The sequence below is a fragment of the Salmo salar genome, chromosome 19, assembly GCF_965601325.2.
Source record: "Salmo salar chromosome 19, fSalSal1, whole genome shotgun sequence".
Taxonomy (NCBI): domain Eukaryota; kingdom Metazoa; phylum Chordata; class Actinopteri; order Salmoniformes; family Salmonidae; genus Salmo; species Salmo salar.
The window spans coordinates 63,955,474-63,976,302 of NC_138309.1; the positions used below are offsets into that span (position 1 = coordinate 63,955,474).

Genomic DNA, 20,829 nt, shown 5'->3' on the forward strand with positions numbered 1-20,829 from the left:
TGATCTAAAGTCAATTTAATGCTTATTGCTTCTCTTATTGCTTATCTTGGGGGCCTCCTCGTCCCTGTCCAAATTACAGCTTCACCTCTGATAGGGTAAAATGATGATGAGAACGAGAGGGAGAGAGAGAGAAAGAAAGAGAGAGAGAGAATAGATAACTAAACTAGTTGTGTTCACAAAACTCTTGCTCGATAATCTTGGCCGACGACTTTATTTTATAGTATTTGGTGGTGAAGCTGAGAGGGGTGGAATTACGAACCAAACTTACCTAATCATCCCTTCTCCCCACCCCAATCGGGCCTTTATTATAATTATTGGTCTGGGCTGGGGATTGGGCTAGATTACTAATGCACCTTTGAAGATATTCCCCTGGCTGGATTCAATGTGGCTCCCAGATGTCCAACTGATTAAGATTTTTGGACACTTTTGGACAAACACACAATTGCCCCTCTTTTGACCTCAAATGAGACTGGTGTCCAATCCTGTATTGACACCATCACTCCTAACTCCTAGCCCCTAGGCTAGGAGTTAGTAAGCAATATGGTGGACATTTTCAACGAGCCTATCTGAAGGCAAGGTGAATTACCAGTATAACCATATTTTCCAAACCCTCCCTTTGCTTTTCATAATGTTTGGTCCTTGTTTTTTTTAAATAAATTGTAATTTACTCTAAAAAAGAAAAACGCTGACGTCACTAAGTTAAATGAATTAAAAGTTTAAAAATGAATTCAAATGAAAATCCCACTCCACAGGGGCCATATTTAATTTGCATACAAAGTGACACCAAAATTCATTAGATACTAATCAGGGGGGGGGGAGCAACACGGGTCTAAACTTATGTACGAGCTACTGTAGCATGTTGCTGCCGTCTCTCCTCCAATATGACTATGCAGCGGACACAAGTTTTGCTGCTGCCGGACATGTCGCGTCCCACGGGAACTGCGAGCACCTCAAACACACCGCATTTCACACTGAATTAGCCACAGCGCCTGGTGCAGGGAGATGTTGATTTTTCCGACTGACTTGAGAAAATCGGATCCATGCAAGAAGAGGGTGAGTGGGGGGGGTGACAGGGGGATGGATGGGGGGAAAAAAACAGGACAGAGCTATCTGCCTCAGCCCTCGCCTCGGCTTTTGTTCCACATATAGAAATTCAGAGTCATTGCGGATCATTTTATTATGGCTCTCACTCATCCTCTTCTTCTCTCTTTTCTTCAGCTGTTTCTCTTTGTCAGGTTGTCAATTCTCTTTCTATTTCTATCCTCTCTTTTCTTTTTTTTTTAGCTCCTCTAGTGGAAAAACGATCATCCTCTTCTAACACGATTGGGACTTTGAGACTACATGCAGCCCCCCCCGCAAGCCCACCTTGTATAGTGAGGGTATTGGGTGCACCATGCCCCCCCCCCCAAAAAAAAATATATATTTAGACCATAATTGTTGAGGATCAGAAAGCAGTAGATATCTAACTCTAGAACAGTCCACTACTTAGGTTGTAATGGTTGAGTACAAGACAGCTGTGGGGAAATCTGAATCTAGGGCAGTTGACTCACCTTTCCTGTGCAGGGCTGTTGGGACAGCTCAGAGGAGCACCAGAGGTGGGTGCCCAGCTTACAGGCTTTACAGCGCAGACCCTGCTTGGAGTTCCCTGCACAGATGGGAAGCCAGGTTACTACAGTACTGTACTGTACTTTCCTTTACTATACTATACATACCCACAGTAGCCTCAGCTCACACAATACAATCCATTCATCAATCAATCAATCAATCAATCAATCAATCAATCAATCAATCAATCAATCAATCAATCAATCAATCAATCAATCAACTAGAACTAGGTTATAAAATGTCAAAGTGACCCTTTTGATGAGAGATGTTATAGGCAACATGTGTATGGACAGTGTGATTATTAGCCATATCTACTTCAAACTCATCCTCAATCAAAATCCTAACTTGCCATTTGGCCACAAGAGCTCAAACTTTCATGGAAACATTGCACTGATCACATGGGATTGCTAGATTGTGTTGGACGTGCATACTGTCTGTCAGTAGTCTGCCCAAAGATAATAGCTTTTATGTGACATGATCTACCAGAAGATTATTTGCATTTCATGTCACTGCATTAAGGGAATACTGGACCGAAATCGACCTACCCTGGATCACGTGTTTGCATTGCTGGCAGCAGGTGGGCCGGCGGAAGACGTGCTCCTGGAAACAGTGGGTCTTCACTAGCCGGGCCTGGAGCTGGGCTTTGGAGGTCAGGGAGAGGGAGGGACTGAGGGAGGGCGAGTGGGACGAAAGCGAGGGGTTGGGGCTGAGCGAAGGGGAGAGGGAGGGTGAGCGCTCGCAGGTCAGGGGCGTTTCCCCGAAGGGTGGTGGCGAGGAGGTCAGCGGAGGCTCGTGGATGATCCCAGAGGGCAGGCGGACTTCCCCGTTGCTGGGGCGCTGGAAGAAGTTGTCCACACTCTTGCTGCGCATCACTGACTTGAAGGACAAGGAGCGCTTTAGTCGCTGCAGCTGTGGAAAGAGAGGAGTGGAGACATTAGGTTAGCATGGATAGACAAGAGCTGGGGAATGACAAAATCACTGACACTGGTCGTTCAGAATAGCAGGGTGCACTCATTAAGGGCTGAATCGTAACTTGAGACCCATGTACGCATCTAGCAACTCCAGAATTCGAACACAATTTAACAAAGCACTATAACTTCGCTGTCTCCACGTAACGATAACGAAGGTGGTTCGGCGAACCACTCTCGAGTAATGAGTAACCTTGCCAGAGACCAGAAGAATTGTGTTAACTTCCCAAGCTAATGCATATGAGCTTACTGCGCAGCAGGCTAACGTAGTCTTGTGGCACGAGACCTGGGTTTGACCGCAGCCACTCACATCTCCCCAAGATCCCTGGTCATGATCTGTGTTCAAGCCACTGGATCAAAGACATTCATTCCATCCATCCATTCATTCATTCATTTATTCATTCACTCAGTGACGATGAAAACAAAACGACCACAGAATTTGCTAACGGACTCTTAAACAAAAAATCTAAACGTTAACATTTTAGCAGCAGCTAGAAACAGCTCTTCTGACTTGAATAAGGTGACAGGAGTGAGACAGAGGGAAGCGAGACAGAGACCCTGCAGTACCCTCTGATTGCCCTTGTCCTACAACACCACAGTTGGCTTGTTTGGATCAGAATTATAGCAGATCCTGGGAACTCAAGTCAATACCCCTTAAAATTCAGATTTGATTAGTTTATTGACTGGTCTGCTCCTCCGTACTGTGATGTACTGATGCACAACAAGGAACAAACACTAGGTTGATATTTCACTCCTCCGGCCGCCTCACTTTCAGTGGACTTGCCCAGGCATCTTGGCCGCAATATTATGATGCTGCTAATGATATAAGATTATGGGGAGTGGAAGGCAATGAGGTCCTATGGTATAATAATAAGCCACAGATTCCTACATCATTAGAATGGCCTACGGAATGAGAGAGCCCCCCTGCAGGCACACACACACACACACATTTGTTTTACTACCAGTGTGGGGACCAAACTATTAATTCCCATTCAAAATCCTATATTCCCTAACCCCTAATCCTAAATTTAACCCTGAGCCCTTAATTTAACCCTAAATCCTAACTCCTAACCAATGGTACTCCAACCCTGTCCTAACCATAACCCTAACCTTAAACCTAACCCCTAACTCTAACCCTAACTCTAATTCTAACCATAAACCTAATTGTAACCCTAACCCTAAACCTAACCCCTAAGCCTAAAATAACCTTTTCCTTGTGGGTACCGACGAAATGTCTCCAATTTTCCTTGTTTTTTTATATTTTTTTATATAGTAAAACCAAAAGCACACTCACACGCAGCGATAGTCACAAAGATTGAGGTGAAAGTGTTGGGCATACCACTATTAGCTGCCTATCTGACCGGTACGGCTGTTTTTTTATTTTTTATTCTGTGGCGCAGTATAGTTGTGTGTTATGTTTACGCCTTACAGCTTGTGTCTGTGGTGTATAGCTAGCTGTTTGTTATATGCTTTTCGGTGTATTTTGTCTGCAGGTTACAGCTTGTTTGTTTCTGTTTGCACCTGCACTGCAGTAGCCTAAAGATAAAGAAATATGACACAACTGTGTGTGTGTGTGTGTGTATATATCATTATCAAGGCCTTGTATAAGTTGGCGTGTGTGTGTGTGTGTGTGCGCATGCGTGCCTGCATATATTCGTGTCTCCATATGTCTGTGTCACTGAGTGTTTGTAGCTTTCACATCATTTCCCTCTGCACCTGCGGAAGCTTATTGGAGCCTGCGCTCACTCGGAGAAACGGTCATCAATAACGTTGAGTGGGTTCCTCTTTTCCTCCCTTAAGCCATGGCTCCACTGACGCCAATTATCTTGAGTGATGAAAAGAGCACTCTCTCTGTTGACCCATTAGCGAGCACCTCTTGCAAGTGTTTTTCTACCCCGAGCTGCATACAGGCTCATTTTTAATGGGCTTTTATAGGGTTGACTGGTGGTTCATTCAAAATAGTCTATTTGATTTTTTTCTCTTTCCACCACATCGTTTACACATTTGACCTTGTTTTTGTATTTAATGTACTTAATAATAGAAACACTTGAGTAAATGTGGGATAAAAAGTATATTGAAAGCAGGTGCTTCCACACAGGTGTGGTTCCTGAGTTAATTAAGCAATTATTTAAGGCCATTATTTTGGCTACGATGGCTATGTCCACATAGGATGACAATGCCCGCATCCACAGGGCACGATTAGTCACCGAATGGTTTGATGAGCTTGAAAACGATGGAAACCATATGCCATGGCCGTCTCAGTCACCAGTCTCAGATCTCGACCTTGGGTAAGGTATTGAAACACTTAAAAGCCTTCTTAAAGACAACTTCTTCTGTGAAATCTGGAAGATAAATTATAATTACATAATTGTATAAAAAATAATATTCATTATTATATCATTAACAAATATATTTTGCTATACCTATTTCAAAGCTGGAGAGTAAAACCTGCAAGTTTCATCAAATTCTGTAGCGCATCAAATTAATTTCCTGACTTGTGACATAGACTTATGTTCTATCATCTACTTTACACAAAGAACCAGAAATTTCAACCTATTTACAGTGCATTCGGAAAGTATTCAGACCCCTTGACCTTTTCCACATTTTGTTACGTTACAGCCTTATTCTAAAATGTATTAAAGAACATTTTTCCTCAGTCTACACACAATACCCCATAATGACAATGCAAAAACAGGTTTTTAGATTTTTTTCCAAATCTATATATATATAAAAGAAAAAAAATCCCTTATTTACATAAGTATACCTAGCCTTTGCTATGAGACTTGAAATGGAGATCAGGTGCATCCTGTTTCCACTGATCATCTGGAGATGTTTCTACAACTTGTTTGGAGTCCACCTGTGATAAATTCCATTGATTGGACATGATTTGGAAAGGCACATACCTGTGTATATAAGGTCCCACAGTTGACAGTGTATGTCAGAGCAAAAACCAAGCCATGAGGTCGAAAGGAATTGTTCTTGCAGCTCCGAGACAGGATTGTGTCAAGGCACAGATCTGGGGAAGGGTACAAAAACATGTCTGCAGCATTGAAGGTCCCCAAGAACACAGTGGCCTCTATCATTCTAAAATGGAAGAAGTTTGGAACCACCAAGACTCTTCCTAGAGCTAGCCGCCCGGCCAAACTGAGCAATCGGGGGAGAAGGACCTTGGTCATGGAGGTAACCAAGAACCTGATGGTCACTCTGACAGAGCTCCAGAGTTCCTCTGTGGAGATGGGAGAACCTTCCAGTAGGACAACCATCTCTGCAGCACTCCACCAATCCGGCCTTTATGGTAGTGGCCAGACGGAAGCCATTCCTCAGTCAAAGGCACATGACAGCCCGCTTGGGGAGTGCATGAGAAACAAGATTCTCTTGTTGCTGCTGGCACAACCATCTCATGGTCGAGGATGAAAAGCACAGACTGGTCACCTAAATGCCGGAAGACCCGCTTCCCTGTCTCCTGTGGTTCCACGTCGGTTGAGAGTCCTATGGTTTCCCTTCAGCCTAACATCCCGGAAGAGTACCAGGACCTAAAGGACGCATTCTCCAAGACCCGTGCTACTTGTCTCCCTCATCGCCCCTGGGAATGTGCCATTGACCTGTTTCCAGTGCTACACCTCCGCGCAGACGCATCTACCCTCTGTCTGTGGCTGAGACCCAGGCCATGGAGAATTACATTCAAAAGAGGCACTCCAACAGGGTTTCATCCGCACATCCACGTCCCCTGCATCGGCTGGTTTCTTCTTCGTGGCTAAGAAGGATGGAGGATTACGCCCATGTATCGATTACCGAGGACTCAATGACATTACCAAGAAGTATCGGTACCCTCTCCCGTTGGTGCCATCAGCCATCGAGCAGCTCCACTGGGCCCAGTTCTTCACCAAACTGGACCTGCGGAGTGCCTACAATCTCATCCGCATCCGGGAGGGGGATGCGTGGAAGATGGCGTTCAGCACGATGTCTGGTCACTACGAGTATTTGGTTATGCCCTTTGGCTTAGCCAATGCTCCGTCAGTGTTCCAGGCATTCGTCAATGAGGTGTTCAGGGACATGCTCGGATGGCAGGTGATTGTATACATCGATGACATCCGGATCTTCTCGACCAACCTGAAGGATCACATCACCCACGTTCGAGTAGTCCTGGAACGCCTATTGGTCAACCACCTGTTCGTCAAGGCGGAGAAGTGTCAATTCCACCAGAGGGCTATATTCTTCTTGGGTTACCAAATCAGCCCGCAGGGAGTGAGGATGGAGGACACGAAGATAGATGCGGTAAGGTGATGCGGCCAGTCCCAACCACCATCAAGGGGTTACAACGGTTTTTGGCGCTTGCCCATTTCTACCGCCGCTTCATCAGGAACTTCTGCGCTGTCGCCACCCCTCTTACCTCCCTCCTCAAGGGTGGGCCTCACAGGCTGGTGTGGTCTCCAGCAGCCGATGTTTCCTTTCGTCTCCTCAAGGGGCGTTTCACCTCCGCCTTCTTGCTAAAACACCCAGATCCCACGCTACCTTTTGTGGTTGAGGTAGACACATCTGAGGTGGGCGTGGGGGCAGTTTTGTCACAAAGACAGGGTAACTCATTGAAATTGTATCCTTGTGCTTTTTTCTCCAAGAAACTGTCCTCCGCAAAGAGGAATTACAACGTCGGCGATTGGGAGCACCTTGCGGTTAAGTTGGCATTAGAGGAGTGGAAACACTGACTTGAGGGCGCCATGGAACCATTCATCAACCTCACCGACCATCGGCACCTAGAATACATATGGACAGCGAGGAGACTGAATCCGCGCCAAGCCAGGTGGGCCCTTTTCTTCACCAGGTTCGACTTCACGCTGACCTATCGCCCAGGTTCTAAGAACATCAAGGCCGATGCTCTGTCCCGTATCTACAATTCGGGAGATGTTCTTGTCCAGAGGGCACCCATAATCTCATCCTCCCGAGTCGTGGGTCCAGTGGTTTGGGACATAGATGTGGACAACCACCAGGCTCTAGAGAGGGAGCCCGCACCCTGGAATTGTCCTCCCCAGCGCTTCTACGTTCCCACAGGGATAAGGGATCAGCTGCTGACCTGGGCACACACAGCTGTCGTCGCTGGAAGTCCAGGTATTACTCGCACCATCCCCTCCATCGCGGAGAAGTACTGGTGGCCCACCTTGGTGCAGGATGTCACTCGGTATGTCAACTCCGGGTTCCATATGTGCTCAAACCAAGTCCCCCCGGAATGCTCCAGCAGGGAAGCTCCTGCCGCTTCCCATGCCTCAGCAACCTTGGTCACATCTATCCATTGACTTTGTAACCGATCTTCCCTCCTCTGATGGTTTCACCACCATTCTGGTGGTAGTGGATAGATTTTCCAAGTCATGTTGATTAATCCCTCTTCTGAGGCACTCTTCCAGCAGGTCTTCCAGCATTATGGCCTTCCGGAGGACATCGTCTCCGACCGTGGCCCCCAATTTACATCACGAGTTTGGAGGGCCTTCTTGGAGAAGCTCAGGGTCACGGTCAGCCTCACTTCCGGGTATCGGCCTCAGTCCAATGGGCAGGTGAAGAGGATGAACCAGGAGCTGGGGAGGTTCCTGAGGAGTCACTGTCAGGACCAGCAGCGTGAGTGGGCACGATTCCTTCCCTAGGCAGAGTACGCTCAGAACTCCCTACATCACTCCTCCACTGGGTTGACCCCGTTCCAGTGTGTTTTGGATTTCCAGCTGGCCCTGGCCCCATGGATCCCGGTCCAGACCACGGCTCCTGCGGTAGATGAGTGGTTCCGGCACGCAAAGGAGGTGTGGAGTGACGCACATGTGAGACTCAAGCGCACTGTCCATCGTCAGAAGGAACAAACAGGCAGGCCGCCACCACAGTGAGACCCCTGTGTTCCATCCTGGGGACCGCATCTGGCTCTCTACCGGGAAACTCCCACTCCGCCTGCCCTGCAACAAACTGAGCCCCCGGTTTGTGGGGCCGTTCAAGGTTCTCCGGAGGGTCAATGAGGTGATGTACAGGTTACAACTACCCAGTCACTATCGCATATCACCCTCTTTTCATGTCTCCCTTCTCAGGCCGGTGGTTCCTGGTTCCCTAGCTGATACTGTCCCCCACGACACACCTCCACGCCCTGGACATTGAGGGGGGTCCGGCGTACGCTGTCAGATCTCTACTGGACTCCCGATGTCGTGGGGGTCGGCTTCAGTATCTGGTGGACTTGGAGGGGTATGTTCCGGTGGACATTCTGGACCCCAACATCATCTGTGACTTCCACCTTCGCCGCCCGGACCGACCCGCTCCTCGTCCTCGGGGTCATCCCTCTGGTCAGTGTCGTCCTGCGGCTGGAGCTGCGCATCAGAGAGGGGGTACTGTCACATCTTCTCCTGTTCCTCCCCTCCGGCGTACAACGCCGCCAGAATACTAACCACCGGTCCTGGGATTCATCATTACGCACACCTGGCACTCATCATTACGCGCACCTGTTAATCATTATGATTCACACCTGGACTTCATTACCTTGATTTCCTCCGCTTTATATGTCACTCTCCTATGTTTTCTCACCAATTGGTATTATCCTTGTGTACCAGCATATAGCCACATGGAATTGTCTCGTTTCTGGTTGTTGTTGTTTTGTTAAACGTTGAACCTGCTTCCTGACTCACAGCTCCAATATTACACTGAGGGTCCCACACATAGAATGTTGCATAGTTTTGTTCGGTAAAATACATTTATGTTCAAATGTAGGAACTGGGGTCTACAGTTTGACCCCACTACTGTCTCTGACTCCACACCCACCCCGCCCAGAGCATTTAGATGTGAGAAAGTTAGTGTATTAGCTAATGATCCATCATGTATGACATTCCTGGGAGTGTGTCAACTTAAATGTTGTATTACCATAGAATTTTCGTATGTTCTCTATAGTTATGGACTTGAAAATGTATCAATTGACCAATTTGGCAAACTCCTGGCAGATCATGACAAAAACTGCCAACCAGCATTTATATATTTGTACCTGTTTTTTTAAGTATTGTATGACATCACATGTTTTATGTATGTGTTTGCATATGTACAATCATGTTAATTAAACCTTCCCTTCATCCTCTCATTATAGTAGCAAATCTGCATATTTCCGCAGGCCTATGTGAATAACTACCATTATGCACCACTGACAGCACACCTAAGTACCTCAGTCGACACACTTGTGAGTGCATCCCACTGGGCTAATCACTATACAGTAGGTTTGCATTATTCAGCAATCTCAATTTAATTCCACGCCTCTTAGGTTCGGGCTTCATGGATCTCATATCAATATGCAAAGGCCAGGTTAAGTGCCTTGGCTTCTCCCATTGTCCCGAACTGCCGCAGTGGGTGCCAGCTGTGAACAGAAGGGCCCTGTGACAGGTTTGGGTCTCATGGGTGTTTTTCACACCTTACACCATTAGTACTACCAAAGTGACTGCATGAAGCATCTGACTCATAACTGTTCTATTCGCCACTCACACATCAGGGGCTGAAAGGTGTGTGTGTGTGGTGGTAGGGGTGTGTATGTGTCTGTGCGTGTGTGTGTGTGTGTGTGTACGCGGGGGGAGTGACTGTGTGTGTATAGTGTGAGACTGTGCGTGTATATGTGTGACCTTTTTGGTGTGTGGTTAGGCCTGTGTAAGTGTGAGACTGTTTGTGTGTGTATGTGTGTGTGTGTGTGTGTGTGTGTATTTGACTGTGTGTGTGGGTGTTTGTGTTTGTGAGTAGCCTATTTACATGCGAGGAGGGCAAATGGCGACTTCCCAAATGTGCTCCTCTGCTCCTTGTCTCTTACCACATGTCTCCCTGAATTTGAAAGGAACAAAAGCAGACCCTTGGGGGACGCCAACCCTCTTCAATTGCAGCAGTCTCTCCCTCATGTGCTGTTGCATCAATTCATAGTTCCAAAAAACACAGACCCCCCCCCCCTCTCTCTGAACAACTGGCTGCTCAATTAGTGTAAAAGAGAGAAAGAGGGAGCAATAGAGGAAGGACCGTGTGAGAGTGAGACAGGGATAGAAAAAAGAGAGAAATAGCGATAGCAGGACAGAGTGTGTGTGTGTGTGTGTGTGTGTGAGAGAGAGAGAGAGAGAGGGGGGGGGAGGGAGAGAGAGAGAGAAACCCTTGCTTTTGAAATCCCAAACAATGCACAGAGCCTTTTTTCCTCCCTCTGACAGACAGATAGACAGATGGTAAAGACAGAGGCAGTGAAGACATTGTGGCCTTGTTCTTCTTCAGCTGTTTGAAGATGAGCAGTCCACAGAGGGTTGTTTGGCGGCGAGCTAAAAATAACGTGTTGTGAGATGCATAGATAAATTAATGATTAGGGTTACGGAGGCGTTCACACGGCATGCCTTGGAATAACGGTAAGGTATCGAGCACAAAAAAACGACCTGCTTCTGTTAGGCCTTCAGTACACATTAGATTTACTGTCGACTTCCTGTTTCTCACACTACTTAGTTCAACTGTTGTACCCCAAAATATAAGTTTGTTTTTCTCCTTTGTTTTTTAAACAAAACAATTGTAAACAAACACTGTATGGCCTCAAAACATGGTTAAACTATCATTTTGATAACATGGACGGTCAGTCCAGGGCTGCGTTCAGTTCGAAAAAACGTACTGGAACGTTCAATTCAACAGAAACAGTGATGTACTGAATGACCAGCTGAAAGACGGGGAGGGGTTGGGTTGTGGAACACTGTTAGCATGGCCGCTGCCCTTTAAATGCGTCACTCCACCAAACGGATCAAAAATACCTCAAAAGTCTGTTCCAGAGTGTACAAGAACATTTTGGGGAAGCATGTAGTTGAGTACAAACCGTTCTGCAATGTAGCAAACATTCAATCGAACTGAATGCACCCCTTGTATCCATAGCTCTATCCATGAATTTGAGAGTGGGTACATTTCTCTAGCCCCATCTCTCAGCTTTTTGCCAAAACAGCTTGGTTTCTTGCAACCTAGTTGCTTCTTGATTGATTCCTGAAACAGCCCCAGCAACTAATAAGCAACTTATCTGCAACTTGGTTGCATGCAGTTGCAAAAATGTCAACTTTGTGCAATTAGTTGCAAGCTGGCCCTTGGATGTACACAGAGAGCTAATATTAATCATATGCATGTCAATCTCTCCTGACTCAAAGTGGAGGAGAGATTGACTTAATCACTACTTGTATTTATGAGCGGTATTGACATGTTGAGTGGACCGAGCTGTCTGTTTGAGCTGCTGGAGCACAGCTCGGACACACATGCATACCCCACAAGACATGCCACAAGAGGTCTCTTCATAGTACCCAAGTCCAGAACAGACGATGGGAGGCGCACTGTACTACATAGAGCCATGACCACATGGAACTCTATTCCACATCATGTAACTGATGCAAGCAGTAAAATTTGCTTTAAAAAACAGATGAAAATACACCTTATGGAACAGCAGGGACTGTGAAGCAACCCAAACATAGGCACAGACACATGCATACACACACGATAACATACGTACTATACACACACGTACACATGGATTTAGTACTGTAGATATGTGGTAGTGGTGGAGTAGGGGCCTGAGGTCACACAGCGTGTTGTAAAATCAGTGAATGTATTGTAATGTTTTAAAAACTGTATAAACTGCCTTAATTCTGCTGGACCCCAGGAAGAGTAGCTGCTGGGGATCCTTAATAAATACAAATACAAAGCAACTGCCAATCAAAACAAATGCTGTTGTCACATGATCCATTCGAAGGTTCAGAACTCCGACCGAGTTGTCATGTCAACACAGCTGTCAGTGCTGCGGGAACCACGATGATTGATAGAATTGTTAATAGAATGGCTAGTAAAGGTTTATGTACATGGTTTGGCAGTCAATAAATGTCATGTTCAAAGTGAACCTAAACCTCTCACTGACCAGTTTCAACTTAAATTATTCACCATGAACTAGCTTAATTAGTTGCTAGCTTGGATAGCTCATTGCTAGCTAGCTGTGTTGGTGTTTGCAATGTCATTTTGGCTAGCTAGCATTGTGTTCATATCCATGCTGTTACAATAACCAAATGGTTGGAAAAACAAATCATTTGTGAAACCATTATGTAATGCAGCAGATGACATGGGGTATAGAATTCTCAAACAATAGGACAGAAGCTGCTTCAATTTGATTCTCTGTTGCATGCAATTCTAATCGCGTTTGAGTTGCTTTATGTAACAGCAAAGTCAGGGGCGAAAATCTGATATCAACTTTGGAGGGGACAATTACATGACATTTTTTCAAGAGCAATTCCTGAGGGGGACACCAAAAGTAGTGCTGTAACACATAGCCTACATTGTAATATGGTAAATGTATATTGAGGAACCAAAGAAATAAGGTGTTTGCCGTACTCCTAACTACCGGTACCCAAAACTACACAACTAATCACAACAGCAATACCATTGCCTTTAACAAATCTTAGTTCAGTCACCAGTTTAAGTTGAGAGTGGGGGTATCCATGGCATTTTCCAATTATGTTCCTATTTTACAAGTTAAAAAAATTGAGAACCTTTCATAATGTTGCCAAACAAAGACTCAACAAACTTACCTGAGACTCCCTGTCTCTGCCAGTCTGTCCCTGCATATCTGTCCCCAACTCTGCTGTCTGTGTGCCATCTGTTGCCTGCTCTGCCTAATGACATCATTGTGAAACATTTCCATTAGAATTTCATTTCTTTCTTATGAACATTTTATCAACTAGTCTTTGAGATATTAGGCTACTAGGGTTCTTACTTTGCGTTTTGGTGTACTGACAAATACTCTGATGTCCGTCTTTTATTTTTCTGCCCTTTTTCTACCTGGCTGGCTGGCTACACACACACACAGTGTGTAGGTTATTTACAGTAGGAGATGGGCTTCTATCATCTTATCTTTTATCATTCTATTTGGGCTTCGATCTAAAAGGTAGCTAGCAAATGTGAAACGGATTAAAATGACAAGAGTTGACAGCTGTATGAGTTCACCATTTACACAACATATGCTGCAACCTTTTGTAATTTTAATAGTTTGTTTCATATTGGCTGGCTTCCAACAATAGCTGAATTTGCAAAGCTAGCGAGCACCAATTCCGTTTCAGTGGTGTTTGCTATAATCTTTGCTACCCGGGTTAAATAAAAGTGAAATAAAATAAATAAATAAAAGTTCCCTTGCGACAATTTAGCTTTTGCAACGAGACCATTAAATATATTTAAGACAATGGTAGAAGAGAGTGTAGTTCTGTTCAGTTTGGACTCCAGTTTATCGCTAACCTTATCACAGGGACTTTGAAGCACTAACTTACATCATCTGCATGCCGATCTTGGAATAAATTGACGATAGCAAAGATTCCATCTTTGACGAGGCCACATAAATGGAGTAGGTACAAGCTAGCTTAATAGTTAATATTTGCGCGCTAGCTCTGCATATTCAGCTAGTGTGTGTGCGCGATTGACTGGATTAACCTCACGTCAGTTACGTTCATTGAGTGCCTTTCAGACAGTGGATACGACCCCTCTGTTACCTTGCCAACTAAGGAACTGGCAGTGGATCAAACCATTGTGAGACAAAGGGTGGGGGGGTCGCAATCTTTTGAAACTTAAGAACGCGCTATTAAGTGTCTATAATCAGCACAATTGCTTTCATTGCGTATTATTAATATTATTTAAATTACATAGTTATGTTTCAGTGATATATTGGGGGGGACAAATCATATTTTTCCCAGGATGGGGGGGTCGTGTCCCCCCCGTCCCCCCCCCCCCCCCGGGATTTCCGCCCCTGAGCAAAGTTGCTTGAGATGATGATGTCACTTGCAACCTGCAACTAAAATGTTGCTTTGTGTAACTCCAGCCTTATTGTGCAAACTGCATATTGCCCCTTTAAGTACACTCAACTTATTACACTGAGTTGACTAAACTTTTCATCCTAAAAGTACAGAGAACTAAGCCATAGTCCTGTCAGCAAATTTAAAACATTTAAATATATTTAAGTTAGGACGCTTGACAGTATTTACAATGCACCAAGAAACAAAAAACATGGTAAAAGAAGTGCCAACAGTAGGGGAGATAATTGTCAAATGATGTGTTTTGCAAATGTATGTTTTATACAAGAGCTAAGGGTGAAGATATCATTGCAAGAGAAGTGAAAGAAATCAATGGCCACCCACTGTCAGTTTAATCAGTTTCTCTCAGGCCTCACTTTTAGCTTTGCGCATAAACGGTCTGGCTTTTCTGGGGGTGGTAGGTATTTTTAGCCTTATTTAGCCTATTTTAGCCTAACTAGCCAACACTCCACGTGCTTGAGTGATTTGGTCTGAGTGTATGTATGTGTGAAGAGGAGCTAGCTATATGTAGCATCTCTAAATCCTGCCTAAGCAGCTTTAGCAATTAGCATGAGGTGGTAGATGTCTGTACACGTCGTCATTGGGCTAGCATAGCTACTCATTAGGGCTGGGGAATTTCCAGGGACCTCACGATACGATATTATCACGATACTTAGGTGCCGACACGATACGTACTGTGATTCTCGTGACTCTCGCTATTCTATATGTATTGCTATTTGATACTGTGATTTTATTGCGATTCGATGTTCCAAACATATTGCTCACCATATGTCTGCTGCAGCGGGACAAGAGAGAACCACGAGAAAACTAGTTTTGATCAGTCAGGGAAATAAAAGTGCTGAAAACAAAATTCGCTCCCTATTTAAAAAGAAGTTTAGGGAAAAATCTATGAAGGAAAAAAACTGGCGTTTTTTGGTGCAGGTACAAACAACTAGTGCAAAAATAATATTATGATAGTCAAACTGATACGATGCGAGATATCATCAAAAAGATAGGTATAGATATGTAGCTGTATCTGTTCTTGCCGCCATCGCTACTACTCATGTCCCCTTTCATTGTTAGTACATTGCAGGGGAGTTGGCGTATAAGGGCAGCACAGCATTTGTTTATGGACGTATTTCCTGTCATTATCAGGTATGGCATGTGTATTTTTTTTTTTTTAGATATTTTGACTATTTTACTGACTGTTAGCTTTCGCAAATGCACTGTCGTTGAGAAGGTTGGCTAGCCTCGCAGGCTATACTCTACATTTCTATTTCATACTGTACATTGCATTAACCTTATATTGTACTGTTATGTGAAATGAGATTTATTGTATAAATCAAATCAAATTTTATTTGCCACTTGCGCCCGAATACAGCAGTGAAATGCTTACTTACAAGCCCTTAAGCCCTTAACCAACAATGCAGTTTTAAGAAAAATACCTTAAAAAATAAGAAATAAAAGTAACAAATAATTAAAGAGCAGCAATAAAATAACAATAGCGAGACTATACACAGGGGGGTACCGGTACAGAGTCAATGTGTGTGGGCACCGGTTAGTCGAGGTAATATGTACATGTAGGTAGAGTTATTAAAGTGACTATGCATAAATAATAACCTAGAGGTTCAGCAGCATAAAGGAGGAGGAGGAGAGGAGGGGGCAGTGCATATTGTCTGGGTAGCCATTTGATTAGATGTTGAGGAGTCTTATGGCTTGGGGCTTTTTATTTTTAACCTTTATTTAACTAGGCAAGTCAGTTAAGAACAAATTGTTATTTACAATGACGGCCTACCAGTCGCCTCCTGCACTGAGATGCAGTGCCTTAGACCGCTGCGCCACTCGGGAGCCCTGGGGGTAGAAGCTGTCTAGAAGCCTCTTGGACCTAGACTTGGCACTTCGGTACGGCTTGCCGTGCGGTAGCAGAGAGAACAGTCTATGACTAGGGTGGCTATAGGCCTTCCTCTGACACCGCCTGGTATAGAGGTCCTGGATGGCAGGAAGCTTGGCCCCTGTGATGTACTGGGCCGTACGCACTACCCTCTGTAGTGCCTTGAAGTTGGAGGCCAAGCAGTTGCCATACCAGGCAGTGATGCAACCCATCAGGATGCTCTCGATGGTGCAGCTGTAGAACCTTTTGAGGATCTGAGGACCCATGCCAAATCTTTTCAGTCTCCTGAGGGGAAATAGGTTTTGTCGTGTCCTCTTCACGACTGTCTTGGTGTGGAAGAGAGGAGTGGAAGAGAGGAGTTGACGTATAAGGGCTTTACAGCATTTGTTTATAGAAGTTTTTCCTGTCATTATCAGAGAAAAAAAGATCAACACCAACCCTGATCTTATGGTTATATGTAAGCCAATCAAAACACAACACAGATGCAATCTACGGCGGTCACACTGAGGCTTTGTGAGACTGATGGTTGGGTTAAGAAATATTTTGTATGGACAACCTGCCACACACACACACACACACACACCACCACACCACACACACACACCCCACACACCACACACACACACACACCACACACCCCACACCCACCACCCACACACACCTTAAGGTTTTTGGCTGTTTACGCTTTCCTGACTCTCAAAAAACACATATTTAATAAGAATAGTGATTGGGGCGGCAGGGTAGCCTAGTGGTTAGTGTTGAGCTAGTAACCGAAAGGTTGCAAGTTAAAATCCCCGAGCCGACAAGGTACAAATCTGTCATTCTGCCCCTGAACAAGGCAGTTAACCCACTGTTCCTAGTCCGTCATTGAAAATAAGAATTTGTTCTTAACTGACTTGCCTAGTTAAATACAATTAAATCAAATCAAATGTTATTGGTCACATACACATGGTTAGCAGATGTTATTGCGAGTGTAGCGAAATGCTTGCGCTTCTAGTTCCGACAGTGCAGCAATATCTAACAATTCCGCAACAACTACCTAATACACACAAATCTAAGTACCGTAAATTCCGGACTATAAGCCGCAACTTTTTTCCCAGGCTTTGAACCTCGCGGCTTAAACAATAACGCGGCTAATATATGGATTTTTCCCGCTTTCAATTTTGTTTTCTCCAAAAAAAACACATTCTGTGACGTGCTCAGTTTTTTGGCGGCATGAAGCTTTCATTAGACCAATGAAATTGACGAACGGGTTAAGGTCAAACAACTTTTTTGTTTACTGTTTAGATTAAATTGAGCGCTCTCAAACTTCCCATCATTCTGATTACGGTAGTCATTTTGTCACCCTCATCATGGCAAAGACACGGAGAAATGCATATGATGCTGCTTTCAAGTTGAAGGCGATTGATCTGGCTGTTGGAAAAGGAAATAGAGCTGCTGCACGGGAGCTTGGGCTTAATGAGTCGATGATAAGACGTTGGAAACAGCAGCGTGAGGAATTTACTCAGTGCAAAAAGACAACTGAAGCTTTCTGCTAATTTTTTATTTTTTGTTACAAGCCGTGTTTCGTTAAAGCCTATTTATTTTTGTTACAAGCCGTGTTTCGTTAAAGCCTATTTATTTTTGTTACAAGCCGTGTTTCGTTAAAGCCTGTGTAAAGTTCATTTTCTTCAATGTACCGGTAGGCACCTGCGGCGTATAGACATGTGCGGCTTATTTATGATCAAAATAAAGAAAAAAAATTAAATTCAGTGGGTGCGGCTTATATTCAGGTGCGCTTAATAGTCCGGAAATTATGGTAAAGGAATGGAATAAGAATATATACATTGAAATATATGATCAGCATACATCGTTAGTCACATTGTTACTCTTTTTACCCTCATGATCACAGCATCATCAGCTCTAGTGTCCTGAAAGGGATAGTTACACCCAAATGAAAGTTTTGGGGACATAAAGTGTCGAAAAATGCCTTATATCAAGGATATTGACTTGCAAAAAAAGGTTGTCCAGCTAAACAAAATCAAAGCATGAATTGCTGTCTTACTCTTACCTTGTCGATGGACTGCTTAGAGGGTAAGAAAACATATATGGTAGTTTGTCATTTGGGTGAACTATCCATTTGAATAAGATTCCATTATACACTGCTCTAAAAAATAAAGGGAACACTTAAACAACACAATGTAACTCCAAGTCAATCACACTTCTGTGAAATCAAACTGTCCACTTAGGAAGCAACACTGATTGACAATACATTTCACATGCTGTTGTGCAAATGGAATAGACAACAGGTGTAAATTATAGGCAATTAGCAAGACACCCCCAATAAAGGAGTGGTTCTGCAGGTGGGGACCACAGACCACTTCTCAGTTCCTATGCTTCCTGGCTGATGTTTTGGTCACTTTTGAATGCTGGCGGTGCTTTCACTCTAGTGGTAGCATGAGACGGAGTCTACAACCCTCACAAGTGGCTCAGGTAGTGCAGCTCATCCAGGATGGCACATCAATGCGAGCTGTGGCAAGAAGGTTTGCTGTGTCTGTCAGCGTAGTGTCCAGAGCATGGTGGCGCTACCAGGAGACAGGCCAGTACATCAGGAGACGTGGAGGAGGCCGTAGGAGGGCAACAACCCAGCAGCAGGACCGCTACCTCCGCCTTTGTGCAAGGAGGAGCAGGAGGAGCACTGCCAGAGCCCTGCAAAATGACCTCCAGCAGGCCACAAATGTGCATGTGTCTGCTCAAATGGTCAGAAACAGACTACATGAGGGTGGTATGAGGGCCCGACATCCACAGGTGGGGGTTGTGCTTACAGCCCAACACCGTGCAGGACGTTTGGCATTTGCCAGAGAACACCAAGATTGGCAAATTCGCCACTGGCGCCCTGTGCTCTTCACAGATGAAAGCAGGTTCACACTGAGCACGTGACAGAGTCTGGAGACGCCGTGGAGAACGTTCTGCTGCCTGCAACATCCTCCAGCATGACCGGTTTGGCTGTGGGTCAGTCATGGTGTGGGGTGGCATTTCTTTGGGGGGCCGCACAGCCCTCCATGTGCTCGCCAGAGGTAGCCTGACTGCCATTAGGTACCGAGATGAGATCCTCAGACCCCTTGTGAGACCATATGCTGGTGCGGTTGGCCCTGGGTTCCTCCTAATGCAAGACAATGCTAGACCTCATGTGGCTGGAGTGTGTCAGCAGTTCCTGCAAGAGGAAGGCATTGATGCTATGGACTGGCCCGCCCATTCCCCAGACCTGAATCCAATTGAGCACATCTGGGACATCATGTCTCGCTCCATCCACCAACGCCATGTTGCACCACAGACTGTCCAGGAGTTGGCGGATGCTTTAGTCCAGGTCTGGGAGGAGATCCCTCAGGAGACCATCCGCCACCTCATCAGGAGCATGCCCAGGCGTTGTAGGGAGGTCATACAGGCACGTGGAGGCCACACACACTACTGAGCCTCATTTTGACTTGTTTTAAGGACATTACATCAAAGTTGGATCAGCGTTAGTGTGGTTTTCCACTTTAATTTTGAGTGTGACTCCAAATCCAGACCTCCATGGGTTGATAAATTGGATTTCCATTGATTATTTTTGTGTGATTTTGTTGTCAGCACATTCAACTATGTAAAGAAAAAAGTATTTGATAAGATTATTTCATTCATTCAGATCTAGTATGTGTTATTTTAGTGTTCCCTTTATTTTTTTGAGCAGTATATATTCTTAAAGCAGACTATTAATAGGTTATCTTGATAATGTTATGCTATGCAGATACATAGTACACCTTAATCCAGAGCAAACTCTTCGCAATTACTATCCCATGTCTCGGGAAGGCCTTGATTTCTTAAATATTCCAAATATCATCAGGGGTGTGAGCGTGTGAGTGTGTGCGTGTGTGCGTGTGTGCGTGTGTGTGTGCGTGCGTGTGCGTGTGTGTGCGTGCGTGTGTGCGTGCGTGCGTGTGTGTGCGTGCGTGCGTGTGTGTGTGCATGTGGTAATCCCTAATGACATCAATATGAATATATGAAGAATATAATTGCAACAGTAAAAGGTCATCAGTGTCAGCACTCTCTTGTTCTCTTGTTCTCCAACTGTGACTTTTCTGGGTCAGCACTTTGTGGGGCTCAATCAAGGGTATTAGAAGGATCATCATTCAGAGTGTTATAAATGATCAGATCGTGGCACTGGGTTGGTCTAGCTAATGGTTAGCGTTGCCTCCTCCTTCATCCTTCTGTATTCTCTTGTCGCTTTTCCATCTCTTTCTCTCTCTCGCTCTCTCTCTCTTTCTCTCAATCTTTCTTTCTCTTTCTACCCTTGCTCTCTCTCTACATCTCTCTCTCTCTCCACCTATGCTTTCTCTCTCTCTCTCTCTCTCTCTCTCCATCTCGCTTTCTCTTTTCCTTTCTCTCTCTAACCTTGCTTTCTCTCTCTCCCCCCATCTGTTCTCTGTACAGACAACATTTTTATTTAAAAGTCAGCAGGTCACTCAGTTTGGCAAGCTGTGTGTGTGTAAACAAACACGGACGCACGCACTCTCACAAACACTTGCCCAAACTAAAGTTA

General features: G+C 44.9%; 1 protein-coding gene across 1 annotated transcript in view; it reads right to left on the bottom strand.

The window, feature by feature from the left end:
* LOC106579369 (SH3 and cysteine-rich domain-containing protein 2) overlaps positions 1-20,829 on the bottom strand; it is a 46,984-nt gene that overhangs the window by 16,318 nt on the left and 9,837 nt on the right. Inside the window, exons 2-3 of the mRNA XM_014159209.3 lie at positions 2,151-2,514; positions 1,551-1,645 (exon numbers count right to left, since the gene is read on the bottom strand). Coding sequence (XP_014014684.3) covers positions 1,551-1,645; positions 2,151-2,514 — 459 coding nt within the window. The remainder of the gene's footprint in view (positions 1-1,550; positions 1,646-2,150; positions 2,515-20,829) is intronic.